Raw genomic sequence first — 15,630 nt, forward strand, 5'->3', positions numbered from 1 at the left:
TTCTTTTAAATTGAGATGGTCTATTGTGGCCTATGGAGGCCTAATTCTTGTCGGCTGATTTGAAAGCCTGGCCTCGAGTGAATATTTCTGTGATGTGGCAAGAGAGACCCCTGCTGGAAATCGGTTGAAGACAACTGACCGTAGTCCTTCTATAAAACTTTCCATGAGGACATCAGCAGTTTGGAGGATCTCCAAAAGAAAAGATTTGTCCTTGGTGCACAAAGGAGCTTCTGAAATGAACAATGTGCTGAAGCCGGGTTGCAGAGGGAAATGAACGAGATGGATACTTTAATAGTTTCTGTTTCTTGGTTCCTGTTCCGTGGTTTACGTATTGTGACTTTTCCTGAGCGGAGATTTCAAGATGTTGCAAAGTTACATCTCTTCCTTTTCGTTCTGCTCAATGATACAGTTTTTCTTGCCAATTTTATGTGAGTTTCCATTGTAGTTTTCATTATAAAAACTATTAGCTTAGGGAGGGCTCTCCCCACTCTTTCGTCGCCTTTGCCGCGTGAACTTGCGTTGCTGAGGCCTGATGCTGAGGACTGTCCTGAGAGACTTTACCAAGAGACTGGTCCTGACCCGTTCTGACACTTAGTTAGAATAGGTAACTATGAGAAATGATTTATTCTGATTGATTTACTTTGACTAATTTTAGATAAAGCAATATAACTTTTAAACATGGTGTTGAATATTCTTTCTTGTCAATTATTGGGTGCATTTTGATTATTGTTGTTGTATAGTTTGTATAGAATATGATTAAGGATAACCACTATAATCAGATCCTATCGTCCTAGATATAGATGCAGGGTTTTCCTTCCCACAGGTCTTATGCCGGTAGAGTATTTGAGCGTATGTTAGTGAAATGGGCCCTAGCGTATGAAGAATGTATGTGCGTGTAACTGTGAGATTACTCTATCTGTGGTAGTGGGCATATTTTTGATACCCTGATCTGTATCACATGCTTTCACTCCGAGAATGTATTCTATGACAATAGAGTTCGTGCGAGCGTCTTTTGGCCTTAGTGATTGTCTATCTTTTAGTTCTGTTTAATAAATGTGCCTTAGTTATGAGCTGATTGACTTTTAGTTCTGTTTATAAAAACTGGCTTATGAAGTAAACATTAAAATAGACGGGAAGAGACGAGATATGCTATCTGCAAAGATGTGATGAAATGTAGCTAATTTAATGACATTTCCTTTTTACCGATTTTAATCTAGGAAAACGGATACAACCGTTTCGGACAGATAATCAAAATGTGCAGATGCATAAAAGGAGGCATCTAAGTTTATATTGTGTTATTCGGGTGGGGGGTCCAGTGCAGTGGGGAAAATGAAATGCGTCATCAAATGAGCAAGATGAGAGGAAGTGAAACTGTTCATGGCTCTTGCTGCTTACAACATGATTGTGGTAAATTCTAAGTAGCGACAAGGGTGATGTTATGCATGACCGGAATCTGTGCACATTCTGTGGTGTCCTGTACTTAGATCACCAATGAAACGGATGTTACATATTTTTATATATAAATATATATATATACAATTATGAATCATTTTATTTGCTCCAGTTTTCCAGGAGGTAGCTACCCTACTCTGAGACGTGTCTTACAAGCAGGCTAGTAAAAGCAGGTTTTGAGAACAAGTCAAAAGCTATTGATTTTCTAAACGTTATTCCTAAATTACCAGCATTCTGTCTCCCCGAATGTTGTGAACCTTGAGGGACACAAAGACACAGGAACCAACGGATAATATTGTACGCGTGTATGCATGTTGAGTCGACAAAAGCTGCTCTTTGGAAGATGCCAGAGGAGTCTCCTTACCAAGACCTGGAGTTCAAAGACAGAAATATCTACTCTGTCGTAAATACACCGGGGGTGACTCACACGCCGTCGCGGGACAGTACCCCATCCAAAGGTAAGGTACTGTTAGACTGAAGACAAGGTAAAGACTTCAGTTTCAAACCTTCCTTTCTGAAATGCTACTTATTTAAAGGTTGTTCTTTTCCTTGGTGAATACAACATTGAAGCATGCATCCTGGTAAAAGATATGGGGGCAGATTTACAAGCCCCTTGCGCCACTTTTGCGTCACTTTTCCCATGTTAAAAAAGTGGCGCAATGGGCTTGTAAATCTGCCCCATAGTGAGTGGAATTAGGACTCCAACTTGATAGAGAGATCTGACTTTGGGTAGACAGATAGAGTGACCCATTTTCATAGCTTTTCCTTCAAATAGCTCATCTGTAATTTTGTAAGATTATAACCAGCCATTCTTGATTTTTTTAACTTCAGATATTTTAAGTGGATTTTATCGAATTTAACTATGCTTTATAACTGCTGACATTCTGTTTTGTGTTCGTGTTATATTTATTCCAAAAAGGTAAAATGTGTTTTTTACTTCATATAATTCATAATTATGAACCACAGACAGTCAAAGAATAGCCCAACAGTAAACGTGTTGAGTTTTACCCCATTATTATTCATATTGTGAAGAAATTTCCGTGGGTAGATTCTCCTCCACATTTAGCACTAATCCAGGAATCAAAGGATTGTTAATTACTGGCCACCTCTAGATCAAGCCCTTACACTGCTGGGCCACAAGAGACCCGAGGTGCGGGAAGTGAGGCGCTCCCCGTCATTCTCTTGTTACAAACCAGAACACTACCAACGCCCTCTCTCCTTCTCATCACCATCCTTTTTTCTTTCCCTCATCTCCACGTTCAGTTTCTACCTCCACTTCTCCTTCTTTGGCCCCAAGTGTCTCCTTTCACTTTCTCCCAGTTCTCTCTCCCTTCTTCAATCGCTCTAAATTCATCCGCTCTCTTACATCATCTGGTTTCTTCACCCTTCTCCTTCCTATGCTTCTTCCTTCCTCACTCCTCTTTCTTCTTTTCTAGCTCTTCTCCCCTCCCATTTTACTGGCAATCCTTCCTCTCACTTCCTTTTGTCTGCCTGCTTCCCTGTCCCCGTGTCTCCTTTCTCCTGCAGCACTCCTCCTCCTCCCCGTCTCTCTCCTCACCTACCCCCATTTCCCCCTCCTCCTTTCTTATCACCCCACTCCAATCCAACCCTCTCCTTTTCTCTGCTCCCCTCACTTCCCTGACTTGTACCTGAGCCACTCAGTTCTCTCCATTCCTTTCTTCTTCTTTCTCTATCCTTTGTCTCTTTAAAGAATCTTTGCCCCTCACAATCTCATCTGCCACCACCTCCCTCTCCAGCACCACGCTTCTTTTTGTCTCACCTTTCTTCTCACTCCTTGTTTCTCCTTGTCTCCTCCCCTCGTGTCTCCTTCCTTTGCCTCTGTCTCTCTTCCTAGCCTCCACTCTCCACAGTCTCTGCGTTCTTGTCATTTGTGATATCAAAGGCCTTGTGTTATCCAATGTTTAGGTACCAGGTGGCCTGTCACTATCTGTTAATTCTGGCTCACCCCACACTCGAATGGCATGGTGGGCAAAAAAGCGATGGATTTAGGCCCAGGTCTCTGTACTAGGGAGAATGTATGACATTGTTCTGCATTCTGTCCATCAACTGGTTTTGCATTTGTCACCCGAGTGGGACGGGCATGCCCAGACGTGGGTCCTATGCGCTCCATGCCACTGGAATCAAGCTATCCTGGCTGAAGAGGGGTGAAACCCCGAAATCAGTCATAGGATGCTTTTTTCCAGTCCAGGGAGGACCTGGCTTGGCAGTTTGGGCTGGACTGTTCCCATGAGGCACAGGGTCAAGACTGATTTGCATTTGGCTGGGTTCAAACTGGAATGGCATGGTGAGCAAAAAACGATGGATTTAGGCCCAGATCTCTGTACTGGGGTGAAGGTATGACATTGTTCTGCATTCTGTCCATTAACTGTTGTTTTAGCATTTGTCACCCCGAGTGGGACGGGCATGCCCAGACGTGGGTCCCGTACTCTCCATGCCAATGGAATCAAGCTGTCCTGGCTGAAGAGGGGTGAAACCCCGAAACCACTCCTTGGATGCTTGTTTCCAGTCAAGGGAGGACCTGGCTTGGCAGTTCGGGCTGGACTGTTCCCATGAGGCACAGGGTCAAGACTGATTTGCATATGGCTGGGTTCAAACTGGAATGGCATGGTGAGCAAAAAAACGATGGATTTAGGCCCAGATCTCTGTACTCGGGTGAATGTATGACATTTGTCTGCATTCTGTTCATCAAATGTTGTTTTTACATTTGTCACCCCGAGTGGTTCGGGCATGCCCAGACATGAGTCCTATGCTCTCCATGCCACTGGAATCAAGCTATCCTGTCTGAAGAGGGATGAAACCCCGAAACCGGTCCTAGGATGCTTGTTTCCAGTCCAGGGGGGACCTGGCTTGGCAGTTCGGGCTGGACTGTTCCTATGAGGCACAGGGTCAAGACTGATTTGCATATGACATTGTTCTGCATTCTGTCCATCAACTGTTGTTTTTGCACCCCACACTCATGTCACGCTTCTTCTCCTGTCCACCAGTGATGTGATCGTGCGCCCTGCTGTGGATTTCTAGGTGCACAGCTGCCAAGGGTGAACGCGCGAGGGTTGTATCCCCAGCCGGAGAGAGGCACCGATCAGTTATTCTCCACAGGAGAGACTGAGCATCATCGTGCACAAACGGGCTCTGATGAGCCTGCTTCTAAGCACTGCCATGTGACCCACAGTGAAGAATTTGAAGTCTGAGTGCCCGATTCACAAAGGCAAACTGAGACGAAAGTCAAACGTTACGACTTTTGGTATTCACAAAGGGCATTTACGAGTAGTAAAGTTAGACTTTTAGCTCAGTTTAACTTAAGTTTGCACTCAGTTACACTTAAGACGAAAACTTAAGTTAAGACAAAAGTCTAACTTTACTACTCGTAAATGTCCTTTGTGAATACCAAAAGTCGGACAGTTAGACTTTCATCTCAGTTTACCTTTGTGAATCTGGCCCTGAGAAAGGAGTGGTCAGAATTCAGCCTCTGCCTCGGTCCAATTCCACTTTCTCTCCTCTGTTACCCGTTTTAGCAGATGGCCCGGTAGTGTGCTTTACAAATACAGATGTTATGTCATGAAGGAAGCGTGGGGGTGAGGTGCTGCAGGAACGTAGCAGACCCCCCTTAGGAGTTTTTAAGAATGACTGACCCTATGTTTGTGGGGTTACGGAATCCAGGACAGCTCTCAGTTGCCAGAAATGTTATAAAGCACTCACCAGGCAGGTGGAGCTTTGGCACTCTCTAGGGGCTAAGTGTAGGGTTGCAATTATTGTGGCCGGCAGGGGCGTAACACAGGCCCCCGCATCCCCCGCAGTGCGGGGGGGGTTCAAGCTCCAGGGGGCCACCTCAGGATTGCACTTTGGCCGGGGAGCTCCTGATAGAGTCCGTGGGGGACCCTCCACGTACCTTGTAGGGGGGGCCCCCTCAATTATCGTTACGCCACTGGTGGCCTGAAAGTATTAAAAAGAGATATATGTATTGGATATCACTCTAGGGGCTGAGTATATGGTTACATGTAATATCGTCAAAATGTGATGCCTTCTAGGGGCTGCTTTTATGATTGCATTTTCATGATTGGAAAATGTATAAAAAAATACATAGACCCATGTTTTGCTAATTTTAAATGACCTATTGAGATACTAATGTTTACAATGATTATTGATCAAGGTGCATATGCTTTATTTACATTAATACGTGCATTTACACATAATTATTATTATTGATGATTGCATTTATGTACAAAATGATGCCCTAACATTTGGTTTGCTGCTCTTGCGCCTTTGACTAAGCCAATAGACTTACCTTATATGTTTGCACGACCTCTGTAGGGGGTCAAAGGTGACTATGAAATGCTGTCTATGGAATTTTCCATCTGCTATGTACATAATAAATTAGGCATATGAGAAATGCCCCACAGGGCATTATGGGATGCTCCTCCAGGAGGGTGAATATTATAACAAGAAGTATTTTGCCATGCCAGGAGCTGTGTGTCTTTATTTCTTTCTTGTATCGCCTCATTTTTAGGGGTGCCTGGTCCCACCCAGGCACTCCCATGCCTTTATTACATTGGGGGCAGCCTAGGGAGCCCTCCACTGGCTTCCCCGGCCAACTCTCACTTTGGAAGCATTCCTCTGTGCAGCTACGGGAGCCAGCAGTTCTCTGTCTCTGCCCACTTCTGCAGGCAGACATTCTTTCTTGTGGTGGCCTCCCGTTCCACCCCAGAAATAGCACTGGGAGCGGGGCAAGCCCACCACCAAAAGGAAGTGTGTGACAACACTCCCCCTGTCCCTTTGGCACTCGGGGTCTTGGATTGGGGCCCGTCCCCCTCCATTTCAAATACTGGGAGTCTGACGAGTGCGCCCAGGCATGCCCTCTGCCAGGAAAAAACTTAAATATGCAATCCTGGACCAACCCCAGGTGTCACCCAGGAGATACTAGTCACATCTCCCCTGGGGGCCTCAGCTCCAATGCTCACTAACATCACTGCCAGACCCTTTTTCATCAGATTTTCAAAGGGGAGCACCCGCTTGTGTTGTCTCGAGAAGTCTGGGTCCCCTCCTTTGTTGAGTGGGCTTGGACAACTCCATCCCTGGTACAGTATTACAGCTGATTGATTGATGCAGACCATTCCGCCCCACTCCTTTCCTCCTCCGGAGATGAGTGAAGCACTGTTAATTGTTCCCTTTGTGTGGGGAGGCCTTTCTTCCAGCTGCTGGAGAGAAATGTAATTAACTTGGTACAGCAGAGTGACAAAAGGCCTGGGATCTGATCCTGAGCTGAGCCAGAGAAATATGGCATTTCTGTATGACCGATAAGTTGGGGCGTAACACAGGCCCCCGCAGCCCGCGCAGTGCGGGGGGCCCTCGAGCTGCATGGGGCCCTGCCGCGGCCCGTGGAGGGAGTTCCATGGGGCGGGGGAGGGGCAGGGTGGGGGGTTCTAAAAACCGGAAAATGGATAATTGCAGGTAAGTAAACAATTACGCATTTTGCGATGCAGCACGCGCTACGAAATTCGTTTTATTTATTTAATTGTTTACTTACCTGCAATTATCCATATTCCGTTTTTTAGAACCCCCCACCCTGCCCCTCCCCCGCCCCGCCTTACCGCCCCACAGAACTCCCTCCACGGGCCGCGGCTGATGGGGGCCCCCTCAGCACAGTACTCAGGCCCAAAAGCTCAGTTTCAATCCGGAGCAGGGGCCCCTCCATCTGTGTGGCAGGGGGGCCCCCTCAACTTTCGTTACGCCACTGCCTATAAGTTGTTCAGATATCATTGTGGAATTTGATTTTCTTGCACAGGTTACATCCCAATTCAATACATAACTGATCTCTGTAGGCCAAAGGGAAGGGAAACTGAACTCTCCCTACATGTGTAATAAAGTGGCACTACAAGTAAAATAGTAAATCACACTGACTTTCCCTGTTAGTGTACAATAACATTATAAGGCTCAACTCATGTCAATATCTAATTCTGCAGAGCCCCCTCTGTACCAGGCTACTTGTGCACAGTTATCGGGCTGCGCATGACAGTAGTCTCCCATGAGCAGCCCTCATATGTGTGCACACACGTGTGCACATGTGTACATGTGTAACCATCCAAGTTCCCCTTACCCTTGCTGCGTCACAGTGGCCTTATCTCAAAAGGCGGACACTGATGGTGAACACGCGCAGTCAATTTTTCATGTGATTACTGTGGGTGAGACACATGTATTGGGACTCACCCACAGTAAACAAAAGTCCCAAACCCGGTGATCCAAAAAGCAAAAGAAAATACGGGCTTACTGAATAGGCTGAACCCAATTGCAACACAGCTGGACTCTTTTCCTCCCACCCATTCATACTAAGCAAACAGGATGCTATCCAATGCACAGAATGTCTCTCCGGGTATCGGATATAAGGCATTAAGTAGTACATAAAGGCATCTGAGTAGCAGGGCTATTTTTGTAAGTGCCACCTTGCCCATTAGCGATACAGGGAGTGTGTTCCAGAATATTATTGCCACCCGCAGGCCCTGGATAAATCTGCCAATATTCAGCTGATGGTGGAGGGTGTCAATGATAGTCACTCAGATAAAAATATATCAAAGCTGTCTTCACTCATATAGGATCCCAATGTTTTGTAGTTACACCTTTGTGTCACCCTCCAAATTTGCATAGGGGTAGAGCACTGTTTTCTGCTTGTTTACCCTGAGGCCTGATACCAATGGAAAGCTTTTATTTAATGTAAGAGGACAATGACAGACTCCTCCAGGTGAGTCAAGTATACCACTGTATCATCAGCATACATAGAAACCACATGTACTGTGTTTCCTACGGTCATAGCTCAGGGTTGCATTGTCAAGATCAATCTTATGGCCTGAGGCTCCCTCACTAAGGGAAAAAAGTAGGGTCAACAGGCTGCAACCCTGTCTTGTGCCCCATTCTCTACAGTCCTTAAATTCAAAGTCAGGCTTGTATGCAGGAGTCGTATCCGCTTCAGGATATTTGGGCCTAACCCAATTGGAGCTAAACCGCAAACATATATTCCCAGTTGAGGGAATCAAAGCCCTTCTCAATGTCAAGGGTCACAAGAGAACCCCCCAGTCTCACATCCCTCATGCACGCCAGGACATGTCTCATACACCAGATCTTCACCATTGTGTTACAGCCTGAGATAAATCTATATTGGTCTTTGTGAATGAAAGGCCCCACCATGGGCATGAGTCTGTTAGATTTGCTTGGGAGTGCACCATGTTCAACATTAACAGGGGCCAGTAAGAGGCCACTTCCTCTAGATCTTTATTGAGTTTTGGTACCATAACTGTTATGACTTTCATCATGGTAACTGGCAAGGTTATAGTACGGAAAGCCTCCAAGTAGATGGCCAGGAGTTTATCCACCAGTATCAGTGTAAGTTTGATAGAATTCAGATGAGTAACCATTACCTGCCATTGTCTTACCCATTATCAAGTCGATTATGGCAGACACGACTTCCTCCCAGATGATCTCCCCTTCTAACCAAGCCCTGCTTTATCCTCCGGTGAGATTTTCGGTGTGGGGAGATGTTGTAGAGAGGCCTTTATGCAAGTTTGGTTGTTTACCTCTGTTGTCTGATAGGGTTGGGTCAGCAAGGACCCCATCTTTGTGTTACAGCTGTCTTCCCATCTGGCTTAGTTAACAGTAGGTTTAAAGGGGAGGGTAGTTTCCGTCTTTAAGAGCAAAGCAGGTAGCCAGCTGATTAATCCCATTCAACATTTAGCTCCTGTGAATATTCTTGAGGCATATGTTTATCTAAAGTGTCCCAAAAGGCTGCTATTTCACTGTCAAGTTTGATGATGGCCTTCAGCAGAGGTTGTTCTACAGTTTCCCTAGTCTGCGCCTCCACATGTTGTGCCAGTTCCTGAGTTGTTTGCGTTCTGATAGCATATGTCTTGGATGGACATTCTCCCCTCACTGCTGCCTTGTACGCCTCCCACTCTTTCGCCCTCTTGGTCGTGGACTCTGGTATACTCTAATTATGTATCCAGGGTAGTTCTGAGCACCGAACAAAAGAAAATGTCTTTCAGGGCACCTGGGTGTAGTCTGCAAGGGGGCAGTTGGTCCCCCCTACTATTTCCCATATATGTCACCAGTAGCAGTGTGTGGTCCAAAAACAATCTATTCATATATGTAGCGTGTTGTGACTGGGTGCTAAAGCCAGCACATGGTCTAGTCTACTGTATGCATGAGTAACAGGAGTATTGTGTGTGTGGGGGGGTATTGCCCTCCAGATATTTATACATCCCAGTCATCCTATCACCTCCACCAACGCTGCATTCATACCTGGATTAGTATTGGGCTGAGGTGGGCACCTGTCCATATTCCCACACACTACACTATTGAAGTCACCCCCTCATGTAAGTGTTAGATCTATGTCTGGGAGTAATAGGCCCAGCAGGGTTCAGTACAAGGCTTTATCATCTATACTGCATAGACATTTAGGAAGCAAATCTACCGACCATCCAGCAGCCCATATAGAAGCATATATCTGCCCTCTACATCTGTGTAATTGTGTCTGTGTTGAAAGTGCGCACTAGGGACCAGCCAAATTGTGAATCCCCTCCCGTATGAGGTGTACGTTGGGGAGCGCATCAACCATCTCCTTTTATTTTTTAATCTTGTCGCTTCCTTGTCAGTTAAGAGTGTCTCTTGCAGCATTGCAAAATTGATTCCATGTGGTCACAGGTAAATATGGACCCTCTATTGTTTTTTATAGGCATTGAGGTCTCCGATGTTTCACACGGCTATGTGAAGCTCTTCTACATGAGCACTACCTATAAGCTAAGGATGAGTTCTGTTCTGTTATGTTACTCCCTCAAAACCATCTCTCAAAAGGCTGCCAATCTGCGGCCACAGTTTGTCAAATGGTCTTGTCCATACATGTTGCAGGGATCTCCCCCTACAGTTTGGTGGTGTGACCAAGGTCTCTTCATCAGTGCAAGTAATGTCAGTGTTTCCATCTCTTGTATAGTCAGGGGAATCGTTTATTGCTAGGGTACCATCTTGCTGCACCACTATCCACACCCTACCCCCGGGAGTACTCAGATGTAGTGAGAGACATGCAGAACTTGGCAAGTAGCTTTTAAATGACAAGCAGAGTACCAGTAACCTGAACACACACAGACCTGCCATGACAAACACCTGGTACGTTTGAAGAGCTACCTCCGTGGGTGGCACAACCAGTGCTGCAGGCCCACTTAGTAGCATTTGAGTTACATGCTCTTGGTTTATATCTTACCACTGGACAAGGGACTCACAGCTAACTCAAATCAGCCAGTCATGTATACACCAATCACCAGTATGCATATAACGGGAAACAACCTTTACATAGCAGTCATTAGACTGCGATGCTTTTACAAGGTGTTGCCATTACTGCGCAAGTCATTACATTGACTTGCAGTAGATGGCGCTCTAACATAAGGAATAGTATAATTTACTATTCCAACACTTTCCCTACTGTTGAGTAGGCTGGAGTTGGAATAGTAAATTATACATTCCAAATGTAACAGCACCATCTACTGCAAGTCGATGTAGTGACTTGCGTAGTAATGGCATCGCGTTGTAACAACGCGGTCGTTGTAACAACCGTGCTGTGACCTACCGCATAGTAAAAGCATGCGTTGTAACGTGCTATATTCGTATATGACAAGCACAGCACTTTGGCAATGAATGGCAGTGTTAAAGCACTCAAAGTCTAATGGCTAGGACGTAGATCAGCAGAAAACCAAGAGGGACAAATCAATTTGACTCCATCTGCATCCTGTGCGGTTCAGCGCAGGAAAGACATGCTGCACCTTCTCTGTATGTGCAAATAATTAACAGAGGAACAGAAACAGCTTTTAAAGCCACTTTTTAATCAAAGAGGTATCCACACACGGAGGCAGGCTGCGCTGGCGTGCTTTGCACATGAGGACACGCAGCTGAACTGCCACCTGGTAAAATCTTTGAGACAAGTGGAGATGAGAATGCCACAATATCTAGTTCCGGATCACCGGCCACCATTTTCGGATATAACTATAATATAGCTAAAAGGAAAAAAAGTCAGACGCTGCTAAACAAATGTTCATTTCACCAATGTATTGCATAGACCAATTGGCTTTTACTGATTTTAACTGATTTTTAGTAAATAGTTTTTTTACATTAATTAAAAAAAAAAAAAAAAATGTTGAGGGAACGCACCCTAAAAAGGGCCATTTCAAACGGTCTGGTTTTAGCTGATGCCAGCAATGCAGCTGCTGCATGAGTAGTGGTGTGCAAGTCAATTTCAGGGCCAGCATGGGGCGTGGCCCGTGGGTGTCCAATGGGAGAGGCATGAGTAAGAGCTTGCAGGAAAACAGTGATTGGACAAAAGAATGATTCAAATTGAGGTCCAGCAACTGCTAGCACCTGTTTCAGGCTTCCTGGAGCCAGGTGTATACTGGTGAATGAAGTTAAAACTAAATAAACAATGTGAAAGGGAAAAAATAAAAGTAAAATAATCGGACAAAGTCTGTCGCAGTCAGCACTTCAGGAGGCAGGTACCTCCTTAAAATCCAATGATAGTCATCATGCAAGGAAACCAACATTGGTCCGGTTTAGAGGATCCTAGCAATTTAGCCGCTTGGCAAGGGGGTTTAAATGCCAAGTCGACTTGGTAGTGTAACCATTGCATTCAGGATGCAGTAGCAGACCTGGTACAAGTTTTAGAGTGTTACTTACATGGGTGGTACAATAAGGGCAACAGGTACACTGGTAGCATTTAATTTACATGCGCTGGGTATATGGTATACAAATCCACAAGAGACTTATATGTAAATTAACCATGTTAATTAGGTAAATGCTAATCAAACCATGTTTAGGGGAGAGGGCACAAACACTTTAGCACTGGTTTTCAGTGGTAAAGTGCACAGAGTCCTAAGGCAAACAAAAACGAATTCAGCAAATTGTGGAGGGAAAAAGGCAAAACGTTTGGGGGTGACCTTGTAGAGTGGGCTAGGTTCAACAAACCTCAAAGGAGGTCTTAATAACCAATTATAGGCCGGGACCAGAGCCACCGACTGCGTTCTTCCCTTTGGAAAACAGACAAACCATTGTGGTCAACAGTGTTAAATGCTGCAGAGATATCTAATAATATCAGAGCATTGACACTATCAACATCTGTTGCTATGCGGAGATCATCTAATATCACCTTCTTGTCAAGCTCTGTACTTCGGTTTGGTCAAAAAGTCGCTTGAGCATCATCCAAAATATCACTGTTTTCAGTATGCACATAGCTGATTCCAGAAGCCTAGATGCAGATAGATGTACGGGAACAGATACAACTTTGAAAGATTCAGCAGCTCCAACCCTGTGGGTTTTTTTAACGAGGAATCACAATATCCGCTTTCAATGAATGAAGAACCTGACCTTCCGATATAAGGATCTCCAACAGCAATGGCACCAGAAATTATTTTTATCTTGGTAGAAATTTCGGTGGAACTTAGTCTGAGGGGGATCTTGGATTGCACTGGGTGAGTAGTAGAAGAAGCATGGTCTGGTCCAAGCTCCGGAAATCTGACCAAATGTCGTAGGATGGATTGTTGAAGAGTCCAACTGCATTTCAATTAGCAGAATCCTTAGCAATAGAGACTCTAATTTATTCTGTTAGTTCTATTTTAAGCATTGCAAAAATTGACAAGTTCACAAAACTCGTAAAGAGCAGGATCATCTAGATCTTTGCAGATTGACAGTTAAATGATAATCTTTAAAAATTCCTTTTACTTCTTGTCCGCAATCAAATTTCAATCTGAATAGTGACATTAATTGCCTACACAAGTGCCGCAAGCTGTGTTCTGCACGATGTTTTTCATGTTTTAGACTGGATAGCTAATTAGTGAACCAGAGAGAGTGTTTGTATTTTTGTTTTAGTTTGTGTTACATCAACAGGGGCTAATACATTCAAAGTGGAATAAATATTGGCGCAGTATGACTCGTATGACACTTATTTCATTGACTAATGGCTAACGCTGAAATATTTCTGAAAGTGCTTGACTATTACAAAACATTTGAGCCTGAGATATCCTGTACATTGGTGATGTAGTGCAAACTTGATTTCATGCCCTGAATTTATTTTTACTATCAATGTTTCAAGATAAACTTGCTTAAACCATTTGTTGATCTAGCAACCAACAACCTAAGTTGAAGTAACACATTTTCATGATGACTTTGGAGTCAACCAGATGAAATAAGTTCCTTCAGAATTTTACAGCTAGGATGGTTTTAAACTCGCCAACTTCTGTGGCTCTAAGAAAAAGTGATCAGACTCGTACCATCAGTGTTATTAATTTAAAGCAGGCAAATCAATACGTTGTTTTACAATTCATTTTGGTATCTCACAGCTTCTGTCGGGCTCTGCTTCACTGTAAAGTATGTTTCTTGCTTTCAATAAGGTTTGCCACCTTATGAATCTGAATGTATCTCCAATCGACTTGTCTTCTCATTTTGAGACTCATTCTGGCGCATGAGAGTTTGTGCCCAAATCCTGATTCCTAGATGTGGGGGCATTACTGAACTCCGCAGTTTTTTCCATGCCTAATTTTTACAACTAAAATCTGTCTGAATTTGTTCAGGGGAAAACCTCAACATTCTGGGATCTGCATTATCACCAGTGGCAAGGTTCCCAACTCAAAGGTGAGTTAATGTCACCACAGCACCCTATAGGGATGGCATTTCCCAGGTGTGCTGTTACCGAACCAAAAACGGCTGGAGTAAGACTAAGCCAGTTACTATTGTTGAAGCCAGACACATATATCAGGTTGAATATATGATTTCTAAAATGTTGCAAGATGCTAACAAAAATGAGTACTTAGTTGGCATTGTAGCTATCCTTAAGCAGTTTCTGTTTGGACTAAATGTTTTTCTTTATGTTAAGGTCATTATTTTGAATACACCTTTGCAAATTATTGAGTATGTTTTGAAAATGTACATAATCCGCACTCATTATTACTAACCCGCACCATTCCATATGAGTGATTGGACTGCATGAACATCCCAAACCCAATCCCGAGATCACTGATCCACCTTGTTCCATTTGTTGGTATTGCCCCGATTCAAGATAAGAAGCGAGCTTTAGGACGAAAACCTATTCAGTTCTTATTTATACGTCTGCATCGGCCTGGCCCATTACATTGGAAACTTGTGATGCAATGGTTTCAATATGCTGGCCTATCCTTAATCCTAAACATCTTTGCCTGCCTGAAGGGGAAAGAGTGCACAAGAAAAGAATTGGGCAGTGGATGTGACCTTGGCTTTGAGTCGTGCAGGGAGGGACAGTTGTATCTCATTCTAAGTATACAAGAAAACAGGAAATGGACAATCTAAGATGGCAGAAAGACACACACATGGGTGGGCTTGCATGCAAAATGGAGTTTGAGGGATTTGATGCTAATGATGCTGAAGTGTGCACGGTTAAGTGTCAAGGGACTACAAGAGCTTGCTGCTGCCCCATAGCTTAAGGGTGCCCTTCAGAGATTCTTTGAAGAAACTGTGTGACAGGAAGATGTTACTGATGCCATATGATTATCTTCACAGACATAAAATTACTTGAAAGAAATCTTCTCATCTGGAAGATAATAACCAGCACTGTGTCCATGCTCATCGTTTTGATCATTGCACTTGGAGTCGTCATCTTCTTAACTCAGTGTAAGTCCTTTATGTACAAATCAGAACAACCAAATATGTCTGCAAGTTCAAAAGGGAGTCTTGTGATTTCTGAGCGCCTCTTTTGTGGAGGACAATTACATTTCTACATTCCCTGGATGTATTTTGCATTGCTTCATTTTCTTCTCCATTTTTCTTCAATCATCCTGCTTTTTACTTCACAGTGATTCACACAAGCTTCAATGATATTGGCCTGGCATGCCACTGCACATTGCAACTTGCTATAGTTAAAAACGTCTTTAATCTTATACAACTACCCTCCCATGTCTTTTAAAATGCACTCCTAAAAAGATGCACCTGACAATTTTAATTCAAAAAGTATAATTTGTCGTTATGTTTTACTTGGCCTCCTCAAGGTTGACTGCATCTGAATAATGAGATAATCAGAAACGTCCCATGACGCCAATTTCAGATCACACTGTCTTTGTGCCTGATTACAAAGGGCCTCCCCACTCGTGTTGAAGGCCCCACGGTCGTGGGGGA

The 15,630-nt window shown here is 44.1% G+C and overlaps 1 protein-coding gene across 2 annotated transcripts in view; it reads left to right on the forward strand.

The window, feature by feature from the left end:
• The first annotated feature begins 1,529 nt into the window (after nt 1–1,529).
• LOC146809774 (CD209 antigen-like protein C) overlaps nt 1,530–15,630 on the forward strand; it is a 90,546-nt gene continuing 76,445 nt past the window's right edge. The window contains exons 1-2 of one of the 2 annotated variants that reach the window (XM_085614385.1): nt 1,530–1,910; nt 15,019–15,129. In XM_085614385.1, coding sequence (XP_085470511.1) covers nt 1,760–1,910; nt 15,019–15,129 — 262 coding nt within the window. In that variant the 5' untranslated portion in view covers nt 1,530–1,759. The remainder of the gene's footprint in view (nt 1,911–15,018; nt 15,130–15,630) is intronic. The other variant, XM_085614384.1, reaches the window with a different exon arrangement.

This window comes from Triturus cristatus, chromosome 7, assembly GCF_964204655.1.
Source record: "Triturus cristatus chromosome 7, aTriCri1.1, whole genome shotgun sequence".
NCBI classification, from domain to species: Eukaryota; Metazoa; Chordata; class Amphibia; order Caudata; family Salamandridae; genus Triturus; species Triturus cristatus.